The sequence below is a fragment of the Tubulanus polymorphus genome, chromosome 12, assembly GCF_964204645.1.
Source record: "Tubulanus polymorphus chromosome 12, tnTubPoly1.2, whole genome shotgun sequence".
In the NCBI taxonomy this organism is placed as follows: domain Eukaryota; kingdom Metazoa; phylum Nemertea; class Palaeonemertea; order Tubulaniformes; family Tubulanidae; genus Tubulanus; species Tubulanus polymorphus.
This window is the reverse complement of record NC_134036.1, coordinates 802,081-818,395: the sequence shown is the minus strand read 5'-3', so window position 1 is coordinate 818,395 and position 16,315 is coordinate 802,081. Positions and strand designations below refer to the sequence as shown.

The 16,315-nt window shown below is 40.1% G+C and overlaps 1 protein-coding gene and 1 long non-coding RNA gene across 2 annotated transcripts; one reads left to right on the top strand and one right to left on the bottom strand.

Moving 5' to 3' along the window:
* The first annotated feature begins 24 nt into the window (after positions 1-24).
* Positions 25-14,912, top strand: LOC141914106 (uncharacterized). The gene is made up of 12 exons (XM_074805379.1): positions 25-122; positions 883-1,017; positions 1,848-2,045; positions 2,502-2,600; positions 3,221-3,301; positions 3,632-3,812; positions 4,567-4,674; positions 11,079-11,195; positions 11,528-11,640; positions 11,741-11,843; positions 11,969-12,042; positions 14,213-14,912. The coding sequence occupies exons 2-12, from the start codon at positions 910-912 to the stop codon at positions 14,426-14,428; spliced, it is 1,398 nt and encodes a 465-aa protein (XP_074661480.1). The 5' UTR covers positions 25-122; positions 883-909; the 3' UTR covers positions 14,429-14,912.
* Positions 9,794-10,641, bottom strand: LOC141914107 (uncharacterized). The gene is made up of 2 exons (XR_012620701.1): positions 10,478-10,641; positions 9,794-10,227 (listed from the first exon to the last, which is right to left on the bottom strand). It is a non-coding gene; the product is annotated as an uncharacterized LOC141914107 (long non-coding RNA).
* Positions 14,913-16,315: the final 1,403 nt, after the last annotated feature.

Below are 16,315 nucleotides of genomic sequence, written 5' to 3'. Positions count from 1 at the left end.
TTGGATTCGTTCAGTTCCAAGGTCATCGCTTCCTGAATTTCTCGAATTTCTTGATTCACTATTTTTTTCGATATTTATCGGTTTTAACGTCAGTTTTTGGAGACTTTAGATCCGATAAACAGGTATTGTTCCCGTAACATCATGGATAAGTCTCCTGGTCATCGATTTGATGGAGAAACTGGGTTGAAATGGACGGTTTTCATGAGGAAAAATCGAGAATTCGTTCTTGCCTTTCACAATTCAATTCAAAATTTAATTGCATCCGTATAATGACGAAATTACATAGGACAGACACGGCATAAAATATTAATACAAAGAGACACTGACAAATGATAGCATAACATAATAAGGAGAGAAAAAAATTAGAGCTATTTACAAAGACCACTGCTCCCCGCCAGTCACTTCTTAAACTTGAAAATACAATATGTAATACGGGATCTCGACAAATTCAAGTTCTTGAATTACTCATTTGATGGTGCTAGTCAGAAACGGAAATTGGAATTTAAATCCGCCATGTTCATTATCACCTTAGTGCGCATGCGCGACGTCAATTAGCCAATCAGAAGGCGCGATTGGCAAAATAGCGTTAACAGGAACAATGCAACATTGGCAAAATATCCAATGCCTTTAAGCTCAATTCCTACCACGGCAAAGGGGCTCGTAAACTGGCCAAATTTTACTACCAGGTTATTTACACCATATAGGCCTACTGCGGATTGTAGGCGGTTCTCTTTAAAAACCGATGGAAATAGACTCAGTTTTTGTGTGATGTAAATCAAGTTTATGCCTTTTAACAATTTGTAAATAATTTCTAGTGATGTGAAGATTGTTAGCAGTTTGAATATTTGATAGAGACTCAATGTTTGTGTGATGTGTTTTCAGAGAGACAGAGAGAAGCTGGTGCTGAAAATGTCTCTGGTCGATCTGGGTAAACGATTATTACACGCGTCGCGAGCCGGAGATGTCGATGAGGTTCGCGTACTGATGGCTAACGGCGCCCCCTTTACTACCGACTGGGTTAGTATTTTACTGGTGAGGTCTTCTCTTTTCCCAGCTCTAGGACTCTGAAGTCAGGATCCAGTTCCGCAGTTGTGAGTTAAGAGTCAGTAAACTCTGAACTCAGGATCCAGTTCCACAGTTGTGAGTTAGAGTCTTGTTAGAGAATAGAGTTAGAGAACTGTGAACTCAGGATCCAGTTCCACAGTTGTAAATAAGGGTCAATTAACTCTGAACTCAGGATCCAGATCCACAGTTGTGGGTTAGAGTCTTGTTAGAGAGTAGAGTTAGAGAACTGTGAACTCAGGATCCAGTTCTACAGTTGTGAATAAGTTAACTAGTGAGTTATAGAACTGTGAACTTTGGATCCAGTTCCACTGTTGTTAATAAGGGTCAATTAACTCTGAACTCAGGATCCAGTTCCACAGTTGTGAGTTAGAGAACTGTGAACTTAGGATCCAGTTCCACAGTTGTGAGTTAGAGAACTGTGAACTTAGGATCCAGTTCCACAGTTGTTAATTAGGGTCAGTTAACTCTGAACTCAGGATCCAGTTCCACAGTTGTGAGTTAGAGAACTGTGAACTTAGGATCCAGTTCCACAGTTGTTAATTAGGGTCAGTTAACTCTGAACTCAGGATCCAGTTCCACAGTTGTCAGTAACTCAATATCAGTTTATTTTGAATAAGCAAACTCCAAAGTAAAATCTAAACTCAGAAAGTAGAACTGGATCATTTACAGTAGGCCCTAAATTGTAACGATTTTAAACACGAGTTAACCCTTTTAATGAACATTTGAAAATTGCATCCTAGAAAAATGTTGAAAGATTCTTTTCGTTGAATGTTTTATTCTAGTTGGGTACGTCTCCGCTGCACTATGCCGCTAATCAAGGTCACATTCCGACCGCGGAGGTGTTACTCCGCGCCGGAATCAGTCGCGACGCCCGCACCAAGGTCGATCGCACTCCGCTGCATGTCGCCTGTCAGGAGGGTCACGCGGCTATCGTAGATCTACTACTAAAACACGGAGCGGACGCCGACGCCAGGGATATGGTACGTGTTTTAGTGATGTCTTATTTGCTGCAGTGATTTTAGTTGAGACGATCATTTATATATCTATGACTTGATGACTTTAACTTCGTAAATTGAATCGAAAATACAAATTGAGAATCAAAAATAAAGAAGATGACTTTCGTAACGTGACGAGTTATCCAAATGATGACTTAACACTTAGTAAAAAATTGTAAATTTAATTATGAATACGAACTAATAATGATAATTTATTTTCATCATACGGCAAATTATCTACACACTTTACTTGAGAAGATTTAAAGAAATTAAAAATACAATTCTCAGTGAAACGCAAAACATTGAGAAAAACACTAAAATTGTTGATTTGTTAAAACAAACATCTCGACTCAAATTGAGCTGATGTTATTGTGACGACTAAATCAGGTGATGACTATAGGCCTATTTATTTTTGTTTGTTTGTTTGTTGTGTGAATATAGTTGAAGATGTCACCGTTACACTGGGCTGTTGAACGTGGACACGACGATTGCGTTAAAGTGCTCGTTAATCACGGGGCCGATCAAACCATCGAAGACAAGGTAACGCTTCATTCACATCATCAGATCTCCAGCAGGACCCGCCCGGTTCCGCAGTTGTGAGTTCGGGTTGATTCTTCAGTTAAAATCGGCTCATTTTCAATGTTTTAACTCATCAGAACTGTGGAACTGTGGATCCAGTGAGTCATCCAGGTCCAGTTCCACAGTTCTGAGGTAGGATTTGAGTTAACTCATTGAAAATGAGCTTAAACTCAAGAGTTAACTCTTAACTCACAGCTGTAGAACCGGTTCCCTGTGTACAATAACATTTTCGTCTGTTTAGGACAAAATTTTTGACAGTACGCCTGATGATGGCTAACAGTTGTTAGCCGAAACGTCGCTCCTCAAATATAATCATTCTGATATAGAATTTTTCAATCTTGGCTTCGTTATCGTGGGATTTCTCTCGTCATCATCGTACACGGATATTGTGTATCTTCTCGTCTAAAGTTTTTGATGTTTGAGGATTTAGGGAATTTAACTTTTTTAAAAACTTTTGGAATTTCAGTTTTCAAAATTTTGGGCATTTCACTTTTCAAATCTATTTAGAAAGTTTTGACTTCAAAATCATGGGTAATTCTTCAATAGCGGATTTTGAAGTATATTTCGATTTCTCGTTACAGTTTGACCGTAACGCGTATCAAATAGCCATCAACAATCAACGCATCGATATCGCTGAATCTCTCGAAGCCATGCCGACCAAGGTAAAGGTAATCACAGACGGTGGCGCCACTGACCTAGTAAACGTGGAAAAGTCGGGGAATCAGAAAAATCTAGAAATGATCGGGGATTTTTGGGAATCGTACACGTTTTACCAAATACCTGTAAAAACTCACGGAATTCTGATAATGCTATTGACCACTATTGTTTCTTTATCAATACGCGATTCAATGAAAAATTAATGAATTGTAACATTTTAAACCTCGAAATTTTTCTGATTCACTCAGGGGGAATTTGCTGTAATCAGGGAAACTCGCGACCCAGTCTCATAGTTGTGAGACATGTTTCTATAACGACGCTTGTTTATTCCGCAGCAGTCGCATGACCCGATTACTGCGATCACCAGCCTCGAAACCGTCGACGACGTGATGAACGAGGTTACCACGGAAACAATAAACCTCGGTGACGGATTGACGGTCTCGGCTTCGGCTGCGGCGGCCATTCCAGCCATCAGACGCGTGACGAAGACTAAATCGCAAAAAACGTCCGCATCCGGTGAGTAGTGAGTAAACGGAAAAAAGTGGTCGGACTTTGTTTTGGACTTATCTCTTGCATGCGCAGGGCTAAACTCCTTGATACTTTTTTGGTTTAACTTTGAATTGAATAATTTTGAGGATGTTTACAGGGTCCATACGACTGCTTGATTCCTTAAAAACTCCTTCAAATAATTGAAAATCGATTGAAGAACAAACAGTTTCATTTTCATATCATGTTGAAAGTCAAACGTTCTCTGGTTGAGATATGCCCCTTCTCAAGACAAGTCTCAAATGATGTAAAACTACAGAGGCTGCAGTTGCTCAAAGGTTGGTTAGAGTTAGCCGGTGGATAGTTGACATAGTGACAATCTAAAGTTCATTGTTACTACGGAATTTAACGGCCGGTTATCTTTAACCAACTTTTCAGCAACTGACCCCGGTACGTTAAGATATAGGTTTACAGACACAGCTCAATAGTGGTGCTTAAAATAGCTGGGGCTGCAGTTGCTCAAAAGTTGGTTAGAGTTAACCAGTGGATAGTTGACATAGTGACAATCTAAAGTTCATTGTTGCTATGGTATTTATCCACCAGTTCTCTTTAACCATCCTTTGAGCAACTGGCCCCAGAAGATTACATAATAACGTGGCAACAACCCAGAACACACACAGGCCGGGTTCGATTTCAACATGATATGAAAAATAAAACTGTTTGTTCTTCTATGGATTTTAAGATGTGGGAATAAATTGTTTTGTTTTTTGTTTTTTGTTTGAAGCAGCTTCATCATCGCAGCTCTCCGAACAGAATAGCACGTCTGTGTTAGCAACTCTGGCTGCGTTAGCTGAGGCTACAGCACCCCTCGATACGGCTTCATTACCTACAGGTTAGTAAACTATCCCCCCTACACCCTACCCCCCAACTCTGGCTCCCCCTCCCCCAACTGGAACCATTCCAACAATTCAGTGTTAAACCTTCATGGTTGTAAATAGTTGAGACTATTTCAAGTCATGATGAAAATTCATTGAGAGAAATCCACAGTATCAATTTAAATAACTGTTCTTGTTTCTTTCCTTACGTTCCTGGTGGAATCCTTCCACCCATCTTCAGAGTTGTTTCAGGTGGAATCCTTCCACCCACCTTCAGAGTTTGTTTCAGGTGGAATCCTTCCGCCCACCTTCAGAGTTGTTTCGGGTGGAATCCTTCCACCCATCTTCAGAGTAGTTTCATTTGAAATCCTTCCACCCAGTTTATAACCTGCGCCTTTTGTGGATATTGTGGACGATCGGTGAATATTTCACCGAGTTGACAATCGGTTAAAATCGAAACTTTCTTTACCGACTGCGATCGAAGAAAAAACCCTTTAAAAACACGATGAGAATTGGTTCAGATGAAGGGAAGCAAAGTCTTTTATTCCTCGTGTTGATTGCTGCCGAAAATTTGTCATAGTTAACATTAAAGAGGAAAGATTAATTTTTCTAGATTTTTCAACAAAAGAAGAAAATGATTTCACTCAAATTTGCGAATGAGAAAAAATGTTGAAAATTCGTTAAGCTCGGTTTATGCCAGTAAGCCTTCGATCATTGTTTTCATATCGGTAAGAGCTTGTTTGACTGGATCGCGTTTAGCGTAGTCTGCGATGTTGTACATGCGTTTGATGTAATTTGTATAAGCTTTGATGTACCAGGCGGCCCATTCTTCGCCGCTCATGTGCCAACCCCAGTGTCTCCTCACCCTGGTATCATCCTCCTCGGCGGTACACGTCGCCATGATTACCATACTCGCGATTAAAGCGATCAACATCAAATATTTCATGATGATTTCGGTTCTGAAAAAAAAAATGCGAAAAGACCTTGTAAAATTTTACCCCGAGTTGGTGTCAAATACCGAGTAAGAGTTTGTGAAATACAGTAGACTCTGTCTCTTACTGCGGTAAAGTTGAGACCGGTAAAATTCTACCCCGAGTTGGTGTCAAATACTGAGTAAGAGTTTGTGAAATACAGTAGACTCTGTCTCTTACTGCGGTTAAGTTGAGACCGGTAAAATTCTACCCCGAGTTGGTGTCAAATACTGAGTAAGAGTTTGTAAGATACAGTAGACCCTGTCTCTTACTGCGGTAAAGTTGAGACTGGTAAAATTCTACCCCGAGTTGGTGTCAAATACTGAGTAAGAGTTTGTGAAATACAGTAGACTCTATCTCTTACTGCGGTAAAGTTGAGACCGGTAAAATTCTACCCCGAGTTGGTGTCAAATACTGAGTAAGAGTTTGTGAAATACAGTAGACTCTGTCTCTTACTGCGGTAAAGTTGAGACCGGTAAAATTCTACCCCGAGTTGGTGTCAAATACTGAGTAAGAGTTTGTGAAATACAGTAGACTCTGTCTCTTACTGCGGTAAAGTTGAGACCGGTATAATTCTACCCCGAGTTGGTGTCAAATACTGAGTAAGAGTTTGTGAAATACAGTAGACTCTGTCTCTTACTGCGGTAAAGTTGAGACCGGTAAAATTCTACCCCGAGTTGGTGTCAAATACTGAGTAAGAGTTTGTGAAATACAGTAGACTCTGTCTCTTACTGCGGTTAAGTTGAGACCGGTAAAATTCTACCCCGAGTTGGTGTCAAATACTGAGTAAGAGTTTGTAAGATACAGTAGACCCTGTCTCTTACTGCGGTAAAGTTGAGACTGGTAAAATTCTACCCCGAGTTGGTGTCAAATACTGAGTAAGAGTTTGTGAAATACAGTAGACTCTATCTCTTACTGCGGTAAAGTTGAGACCGGTAAAATTCTACCCCGAGTTGGTGTCAAATACTGAGTAAGAGTTTGTGAAATACAGTAGACTCTGTCTCTTACTGCGGTAAAGTTGAGACCGGTAAAATTCTACTGCGAGTTGGTGTCAAATACTGAGTAAGAGTTTGTGAAATACAGTAGACTCTGTCTCTTACTGCGGTAAAGTTGAAGTATCTGAAATTGAGAACGAGATTATAAAATCAACTTACTGTTTTTCCTGTTCACTGGTGTAAGAATTAGCAGAACGAGTAGCAGTCTCTTCTCAGAGGTACTGAGACTGGTGAAATCTTGCAGTTTATATTCACTTTCAAATGCATAAATCAAGCTCGTAAAATTCGGTAATTTCATCTAATATTTCACGGATGTTTTTCATTAAACACGTGCGGGTCGCGTTGATCCTCTGATTAGTGGGTTTTATCTTGCATAATTTATCTACGGTATTTGTTTGATGTTATGCGGTTTATTAGATCGATATAAACCTGATAATAAAACAGTAGATTTTTATCGTGTTCTTATCGCAATATTTTTTTCGGTTTAGATATCTCAGATTTACGACATGTTTTCAGCTCGATGTCGTTTATGAGATTATCGCGATATTTTCATATCGTCCGAGATGTCGTTTTATAAAAGTTTTTCACACATTTTATGATATGAAACTTTTTCGCCAGAAGTTAGATTAGTTGAAAGAGTTATTGGTGATTTTAATCTACGCTCGCTTGCCACAGCTGGTACTCGGTTATGTTCGATTCAATTCAAAATATCTTTATTGCTGCGTAAAATGGCTTTTTATGTCAACACGTACAAACGACAGATCGATATCGACAGACCGGTGGTGCTACGGTTTAAAAGTCAGAGCCAGATGCCCATTGTCTTATAACTTTCATTAGCCTAGCGTTAACAGGGTGTAGAATAAATAAAATGAGACGAGTCAGTACTATATCGTTAAACGTCCGGGGGGGGGGGGGCAGCAGTTGCTGAAAAGTTGGTTAATGATAACCAGTTAATAAATACCATAGTAACAATGAACATTTGATTGTCACTATCCACTGGTTAACTCTAAACAACTTTTGAGCAACTGCAGCCCCTGATTTTGGCTGCGTGCATTGATTCGAAGCTGCACCTTAAGGATTTCCTCGTGGATAGAAATTTTTTTACAAAATCGCCCTACACGGTATCGATTTAGGAGGAATCTACAGTAATTTGGATATGAAACTGATGCTGACACTTCCTTGAAATTTGAAATTTTCTCCTTTAAAACTCCTTGAAAACTCGTTATATCCAGGAATGACAGATTTTTATGGATCCTGGAACAGTTAGTTATATTAGGCATCAATATTAAGGATCTTTTATTTACATACCTTTCACCGTCATTTTTGGTTGCACTTTTTTCAATACCTTCAACCCACTGAGTGGCATACACGGTAATATTCGCAGGTTTGGGGTTTATTTTCCCATTTGGGTAGAGACCAATGAAGAACTATTGACCAAGAAACTTTGTCGCCACCAGGATTCCAACTCATGGCACCCCTCGCCACCAAGATTCAAACCCATGGCGCCCCTCACCACCAGGATTCAAACTCATGGCACCCCTTGCCACCAAGATTCAAACCCATGGCGCCCCTCGCCACCAGGATTCAAACCCATGGCGCCCCTCGCCACCAGGATTCAAACCCATGGCGCCCCTCGCCACCAGGATTCAAACCCATGGCGCCCCTCGCCACCAGGATTCAAACCCATGGCGCCCCTCGCCACCAGGATTCAAACTCATGGCGCCCCTCGCCACCAGGATTCAAACTCATGGTGCCCTTCTTTACAGCTGCAATAAACATTATAAATTTTCTGTCCCAAAATTCTCCAACAATATATTGGAATTTCTATATGATTCAGGTCTGATTTTGATAATCATAACAAAAAATGAGCGAAAACTGCACAGGTAATTTATGAAATCATGTTGTTCTCTACTTATCCTTGGTTGCGATGGTATGGTTCAGAGGCAGATTGAGGAGAATTGGAAGGCTGAGGTCCAGAAGAAAGGAAGAGGCATTTCTGGGAAAAAGCATCCATGTCAATGAGCACTAGAGGAGGAAGCCCATTTTCGGTGTTACATGTAGTTATCCATCTGATGTAATTTCCTAGAGAGTGATGGTCAAATTTGTAGGTTGGGATCTGGACCCCTGAGACCACCTCCTTAATCCAACTCTGTCCGTATAGAATGTGTCCTAAAGCCTAGCGCACATCGACACTGCGATTGGAGACAACTAGTTGCCAGGTAGTTTTCGGCGCATGAGAGCAACTGGCTGGATACAATCAGTTGCTCGAATGTGTCGATGTGAGCGAGCTTACGACTGGTTAGCGTCCATCTATCTCCAGTTCCACCCAGTTGCTCATGTTCTACTTTTGAGCAACTAGTTGTACTCAGTTGCTCTCATATCCGTCGATGTGAGCGCTCCATAATCAACAACACATTGTTGTAACTGACTAAAACAAAGCTATTTGTCACGTGACTTGTGATGCCCTCAGGAATATTTGCTAAACCACATCTCAGTTGCTGTCGATGTGTGCGCTATGGACCTAGCGACCGGCATGAGCCACGCAGTTGCTGGTTTTTACTAAATTTTCAATGTGCGCGGGGTACTCGCTCACTAGCAACTAGTTGTCTCCAGTCTCTTTGTCGATGTGCGCTAGGCTTAATAGACCCTGTGCCATGCATTCTAACGCAATGCAATCTAGCTATGCGTTTTAGCTGTCTTGATAGGGAATTGTGGTTCTTCAGCGTTTTTGGAGAATGTCATTTATTCCATGTCGATGTCTTTTTTCTTCAGACAATGAAATATTCACTACAGGCCCCCAGGGCCTTCCAGAAATTTTCATGGAGTTTACCGTGAATGGATGAGATAAAAATCAGGGCCCAGACTCGTATTTCAACTATTATTAGGGGGCTAACTTAGGGACATTTTCATTCGAGTTAACCCCGGGGTTTAAGATGACACCAGTCTATAAAACCTGGCCCAGGGAACTCGGTAGCGTTAGGACTGCTGTAAATATCTCACCAAGTTGAGAATCAGGGAACTCAGTAGCGTGTTGAGACTATTTCACCGAGTTGAGAATCAGGGAACTCGGTAGCGTTAGGACTGCTGTAGCTGATTCACCTTGTTGAGAATCAGTGAACTCGACGATCTTTTCAAATCTGCCACTTGTAAAAACAACCCAAAAACAGGAATTCGAAGACAACGAAAAAATTTATTTGAAATTAACGCCAAAAATGAGTACAATTGTCATAGCGACAAAAGAGTATAGATTTGTTTTAGAATTTAGAATTATAAGAATTGATTTTCTTTGAAAAATTTTCAATGAATTATTTCAGAATATAATTGCCATCTAGGCCAGTAGTGCGTCGACCTTGGTCTTCAACTTGGTAAGCGCTTCTTTCACCGGATCCACTTTGGCCAAATTTTCGATATCATGTGTTTTGCCAAGGCGATACACAACCCAATCAATATCGAGAGCGACCCGTTTGTCAAACGGCAATCTCCAGTACCTGTTGCCTCGCTTCATATCGGCACCTAACTGTCCTTCCTCCTGGGCGCACATCGTCATGACGACCACGCTGGCGATTAAAGCGATCAACATCAAATACTTCATGATGAATTTGGTCTGAAAAGAAAAATGCGAAAAGACCTTGTAAGTAAAATTCTACCCCGAGTTGGTGTCAAATACTGAGTAAGAGTTTGTGAAATACAGTAGACTCTGTCTCTTACTGCGGTAAAGTTGAGACCGGTAAAATTCTACCCCTAGTTGGTGTCAAATACTGAGTAAGAGTTTGTGAAATACAGTAGACTCTGTCTCTTACTGCGGTAAAGTTGAAGTATCTGAAATTGAGAACGAGATTATAAAATCAACTTACTGTTTTTCCTGTTCACTGGTGTAAGAATTAGCAGAACGAGCTTAGCAGTCTCTTCTCAGAGGTAGTGAGACTGGTGAAATCTTGCAGTTTATATATCTTTTTCAATCCATAAATCTTGTCTGTTTTTCTAATATTTAGTCAATGTTTTTTCATTAAACACCTGGGTTAACGTCGATCCTTAGATCAGTGGTTTATCTTGTATAATATAACCGTTTGTTTTGATGTTGTGCCGTTTATTAAAATGTTGATAGTTAAGGTAATCTCGAGTTTTATCTTAATGATCGTCTTTTAATAAAATGTCGCAATATCGAAACCGTTGATGATAATAAGACTCGGATTTTGTCGCAATATTCTCGAGATTTAGATATTCATCGACGTGTTTTTGATTATGAGAGATTATCGCGAGATTTAGATATATCGAATCAAATTTACCAGGCATTTTCGTCGGAAGTTAGATTAGTTGAAAAAGTTATTGGGTTTTTTTTTTAAGGTGCTTGCCGCAGCTGGTCCTCGATTGTATTTTCTCAAAACTGTTGCCTTTTAGTTTGAATTCATCAACTGTTTTCATTGTTGGTTTACCGATAATGTTTTATATCATCAGGTGTAAATGCGTCGGAGGCGTTGAATTGGCTGCAGGAACACGGTATCACTATGGTTACCGACGACGGAGCCCTGATCACGTCTGCTCTGGAAGGTGGCAGCACTTTGACCTTGACCGGTAAGTTGCGGCGTCGTTTGAGAATGGAGCCGGTTAAAATGGGACGACTTCAGTCATGTGACCTCTTATATCCAATGCAAGCGTTTGACTAGTAAGGCTAAAGAAATCGATACCTTGCTTCTCTCATTTCTGATGAGCCTTTTAGTGGACACAGCCGGCCGCCATCTACCCTGTACATTACCTTTTATAAATCATGATCAGGGTAACAATTACAAACCCAGCAGTAATAGAAATGAACTGATTGCAAATTTCACAAAAATGACCCCCGGTCGATCAGGGGAAACAAGATATCATTTGTATTTTAGCCTAAATTAAAGTGTTTGTTTTTGCAGAAGCTGGAAAATTGGCGCTGAATTTCGTGAAGAACAAAGGCATAAAAAGGGAACACGACGAAGAGGAAGAAGAGGAAATCGTAGAGGAAAGTGAAGAGAACGTTTTAGATCCCGTAAGTGGTGATTCGATATATCTCCGATAGTATTCAGTTTATTTTCGATATCTCAAAAAAAATTTAGAAAAAAATATTTCATGGTTTTGTTTGATTTCAGAGTATGATCACAATAGTAACCGGTGAAGATGGAGACCATCAGCAGATGTTGATGACGGTTGCAGCAGACGTGCACGTCGACCCGCAGACGCATTTAGATACCGGTAATATTTGAATCGCCTGGTGAACCCACTAGATGGCACCACTCAAATATCAGATTTATCAGTATTCTACTCAAATTAGCTTCATCTTTTGCCACCAATAACTCGATGTTTTGTTTCGATTTCAGAAGAGTTACACGACGATGAACCGCTTCAAAAACGTATCAAACTCGAAGACTTAGAGGAGGAAAATGTTGAAGAAGTAGGCGATGCATAGAGCGCCATCTAGCTGTTGTTATTGTTGTTATAGCTTCCGTTATTTATGTATGTAGTGGTGTGTGTGTATGACTGGACTGCTTGCTTCAGTCTTGCACTCTGTCTCCTCTCTCTCTCTTCTCTCTCTCTTCTCAACTCTCCTTACTCTCTGCCCATCTCTTCGCCCTCAACTATCCCCGTCTCTGCTCTAACTTTATCTACTACTTTCCCTATCTTTCTATCCCTCTTTCAATCTTTGTTTTTCTCTCTTCCCTTCTCACTCCCTTCATCTCCCTCCATCCTCACCCTCTCTCTACCTATCCCATTTCAATTTTATATCTTTATCACTTCACTCCTGTTCTACTCACCCTCTCTCCCCTCACCCTCTCTCCCCACACCCTCTCCCTCCTCACCCTCTCTCCCCACGCTCTCCTCTCTCCCTGTTTCTCTTTTGCTTGCTCACTCTTGCATGTTATGATCACTTATCTAAAGCTATATCTACACCAGATTTTAGTGAAAATAACCAATATCCTGAATTGGTTAATCCGGAGGTTATTTATTGTGTAGATAAAGTTTCAGTTTGCTATTAGATGTTGTGTGCATTTTAGCTTTTATTAGAATTCTGAATGTTGTTGTTGAATGTTAGATATTGTGAAATAACGGTAGACTCTGTCTCTTACTGCGGTAAAGTTGAGACCGGTAAAATTCTACCCCGAGTTGGTGTCAAATACTGAGTAAGAGTTTGTGAAATACAGTAGACTCTGTCTCTTACTGCGGTAAAGTTGAGACCTGTAAAATTCTACCCCGAGTTGGTGTCAAATACTGAGTAAGAGTTTTTGAAATACAGTAGACTCTGTCTCTACTGCGGTAAAGTTGAGACCGGTAAAATTCTACCCCGAGTTGGTGTCAAATACCGAGTAAGAGTTTGTGAAATACAGTAGACTCTGTCTCTTACTGCGGTAAAGTTGAGACCGGTAAAATTCTACCCCGAGTTGGTGTCAAATACTGAGTAAGAGTTTGTGAAATACAGTAGACTCTGTCTCTTACTGCGGTAAAGTTGAGACCGGTAAAATTCTACCCCGAGTTGGTGCCAAATACTGAGTAAGAGTTTGTGAAATACAGTAGACTCTGTCTCTTACTGCGGTAAAGTTGAGACCTGTAAAATTCTACCCCGAGTTGGTGTCAAATACTGAGTAAGAGTTTTTGAAATACAGTAGACTCTGTCTCTTACTGCGGTAAAGTTGAGACCTGTAAAATTCTACCCCGAGTTGGTGTCAAATACTGAGTAAGAGTTTGTGAAATACAGTAGACTCTGTCTCTACTGCGGTAAAGTTGAGACCGGTAAAATTCTACCCCGAGTTGGTGTCAAATACTGAGTAAGAGTTTGTGAAATACAGTAGACTCTGTCTCTTACTGCGGTAAAGTTGAGACCGGTAAAATTCTACCCCGAGTTGGTGTCAAATACTGAGTAAGAGTTTGTGAAATACAGTAGATTCTGTCTCTACTGCGGTAAAGTTGAGACCGGTAAAATTCCACCCCGAGTTGGTGTCAAATACTGAGTAAGAGTTTGTGAAATACAGTAGATTCTGTCTCTTACTGCGGTAAAGTTGAGACCTGTAAAATTCTACCCCGAGTTGGTGTCAAATACTGAGTAAGAGTTTGTGAAATACAGTAGACTCTGTCTCTACTGCGGTAAAGTTGAGACCGGTAAAATTCTACCCCGAGTTGGTGTCAAATACTGAGTAAGAGTTTGTGAAATACAGTAGACTCTGTCTCTTACTGCGGTAAAGTTGAGACCGGTAAAATTCTACCCCGAGTTGGTGTCAAATACTGAGTAAGAGTTTGTGAAATACAGTAGACTCTGTCTCTACTGCGGTAAAGTTGAGACCGGTAAAATTCTACCCCGAGTTGGTGTCAAATACTGAGTAAGAGTTTGTGAAATACAGTAGATTCTGTCTCTACTGCGGTAAAGTTGAGACCGGTAAAATTCCACCCCGAGTTGGTGTCAAATACTGAGTAAGAGTTTGTGAAATACAGTAGATTCTGTCTCTTACTGCGGTAAAATTGAGACCGGTAAAATTCCACCCCTATTTGGTGTCAAATCATTATCCTTTTAAGTGGTCAAAAAGGATATTTTGCTATCTCTTTTTAAATTTTTACATCATTGCTAATTTCAGGTTGCTATCGACGACAATCCCGAGGATTTCCATAGCAACATTCAGTTGCCTTCATCGTCGCCACGGAAACTGTTGAAACCTACGACGAAGATCGTGTTGAAACCGGCTCGTAATTTCAAAATGCAACCGCCGAAAGAGAAAGAACCGACAGTCGAAGCTCAAGTACGAAAATCTACTCGCAAAATCATCAAAAAAGTTATCAAAGATTTCGAGTAATTTACCGCTGAAATTATTAGGAGTGAGTTTCGGAAGATAAGCATCTGCTTTACTTGTGTTCTATGTAATTATGAATCTCTGCCCTGGAACCTGCCACCCCTCTAGCCTGGACACTCTTTAACTAGCCTTACAGACATTTCCAGTTTTAGTTTGAAGTTTGGACAATCAGTTTTTGAAAGCGTGCTTGCCAAATGTCTAATATCTGGTGTTTGTAGTTCATTTTCGATTAAAAGTGTCTGAAGTGTGGATTATGATAATTTCTGATGAGTACAAGGTCCAAGTTGAGGGGTGCCAGATACAGGCTGGGGGGGTGCAAGGTCCAAGCTGTAGATTTATAAAGAGATATCGGTGATCACACGATGGCGATGGATTTGTAATATATGTGTAAATAAGATAAATACATATTCTAAAGGAATTGAATTCATAAAGCATTTATAATCATTATAGATTTTGTAATCGTCTTATTATGTATTTATTTAATAAACTGAATGACATTAATGTATTTAATCCATTTTATTTTGCCTGGTTGGCTCTATTTATTAAGTTCTGTTCATAGCCAAAAATTGGCTCTTTTCGTTTGTTTTTTGCGATGAATTAAGATATCTCTGTCCAGTTTTATTATCAGGAAAGAAGGAAATAATCTTAGCTTTAAATTTATGGAGGAATCTAGAATTTAGATCTATTTAATTATTGCCTTTTCTTTTCAAGTCTTTTCATTTATTTCATAAGTAGGGAGTCAAGCAAGGCTGTAGCTTGCCTCCATTTCGTAAAGATAAACCACGCATAATTGTCGATTGGGGAATGCATATGCAACGCATTTGAGGTTGAAGACCCACATTATCGGATTTGAATAACTGTCGGGGAGCTGTCGAATTAAGACAATAACTTAAATCCGATAATCGTAGTGGAAATCATTAACTGTTTTTATTTCAGGTTTTCGGTCGAGAGCTGGCGCCATCTACAAAGTAGCTGCGGCAAGTGGCGACGGCTATGGCTTAAATAAAATGGCGGCGCATTTGAGGAAGCGTTTTCCGAATTAAAAGACTATTTTAACAACACTTGATAACGATGGCACGCTTTAAACGTTCGTTTCACGATTGGAATAAATCGAATAGAGGATGGATGTGATTTTTGGTGGATTGGATTCAGTTGATATTCGGCTGTAGGAGAGTTTGTTTTTGGAAGGCAATGATCATCTGGCTTCTTCCCCAGTTTGACGGCTGAGCGACTCGCGCCGAGGAGACGGAGAGAAGAAAGAGGTAGGCTACCGAACCGTGAACTGTGTCGAAGTTTGACCCACGCATGTAATAACATCCTCCCGCCGCATGATGAAAGCTTCAATAACCGATGATAATGATGATGCAAGTTTTCTATGAATCCTATTAATTTTGACACCACTCATTCGATTCGTTGGGCCCTGGGGCCTACTTGTGCTCTGCCGTTTTTGGCGTATGAGATGAAGATTGTAGCAGCCTTGCACCATAATTAAACTTAACAGTAGCTATAGTTAGAATATGGGTAGTTATTTATTCAGATTGGTTGCATGTGTTTCACCCCCCCTTGGCCACCAACCTTTTTGGCCATAGCTATCTGTGTTGAAGGGGACTAAGATCGCTCCATAGACGTGAAGTCTGAGCCTCAATAAAAACTATGGGAAGATATATTTAAGACCATTTATGAGAAAAATGATTTACTCGTGTCAAAAAAAATCTAATGTTAGTAACATACCAGGATACTGCAGGCATTGATTGAGGTCTGGCCAAAAAATGTGCAACCATTCTGGCAGAAATAGATTATAGAATAATTCATTTAAATTACTAAACTATCAATCATTTATTTGTGTTAAATTTCTTTCATTTTAGTCTCAAAGAATGAGAGAAGATTTTA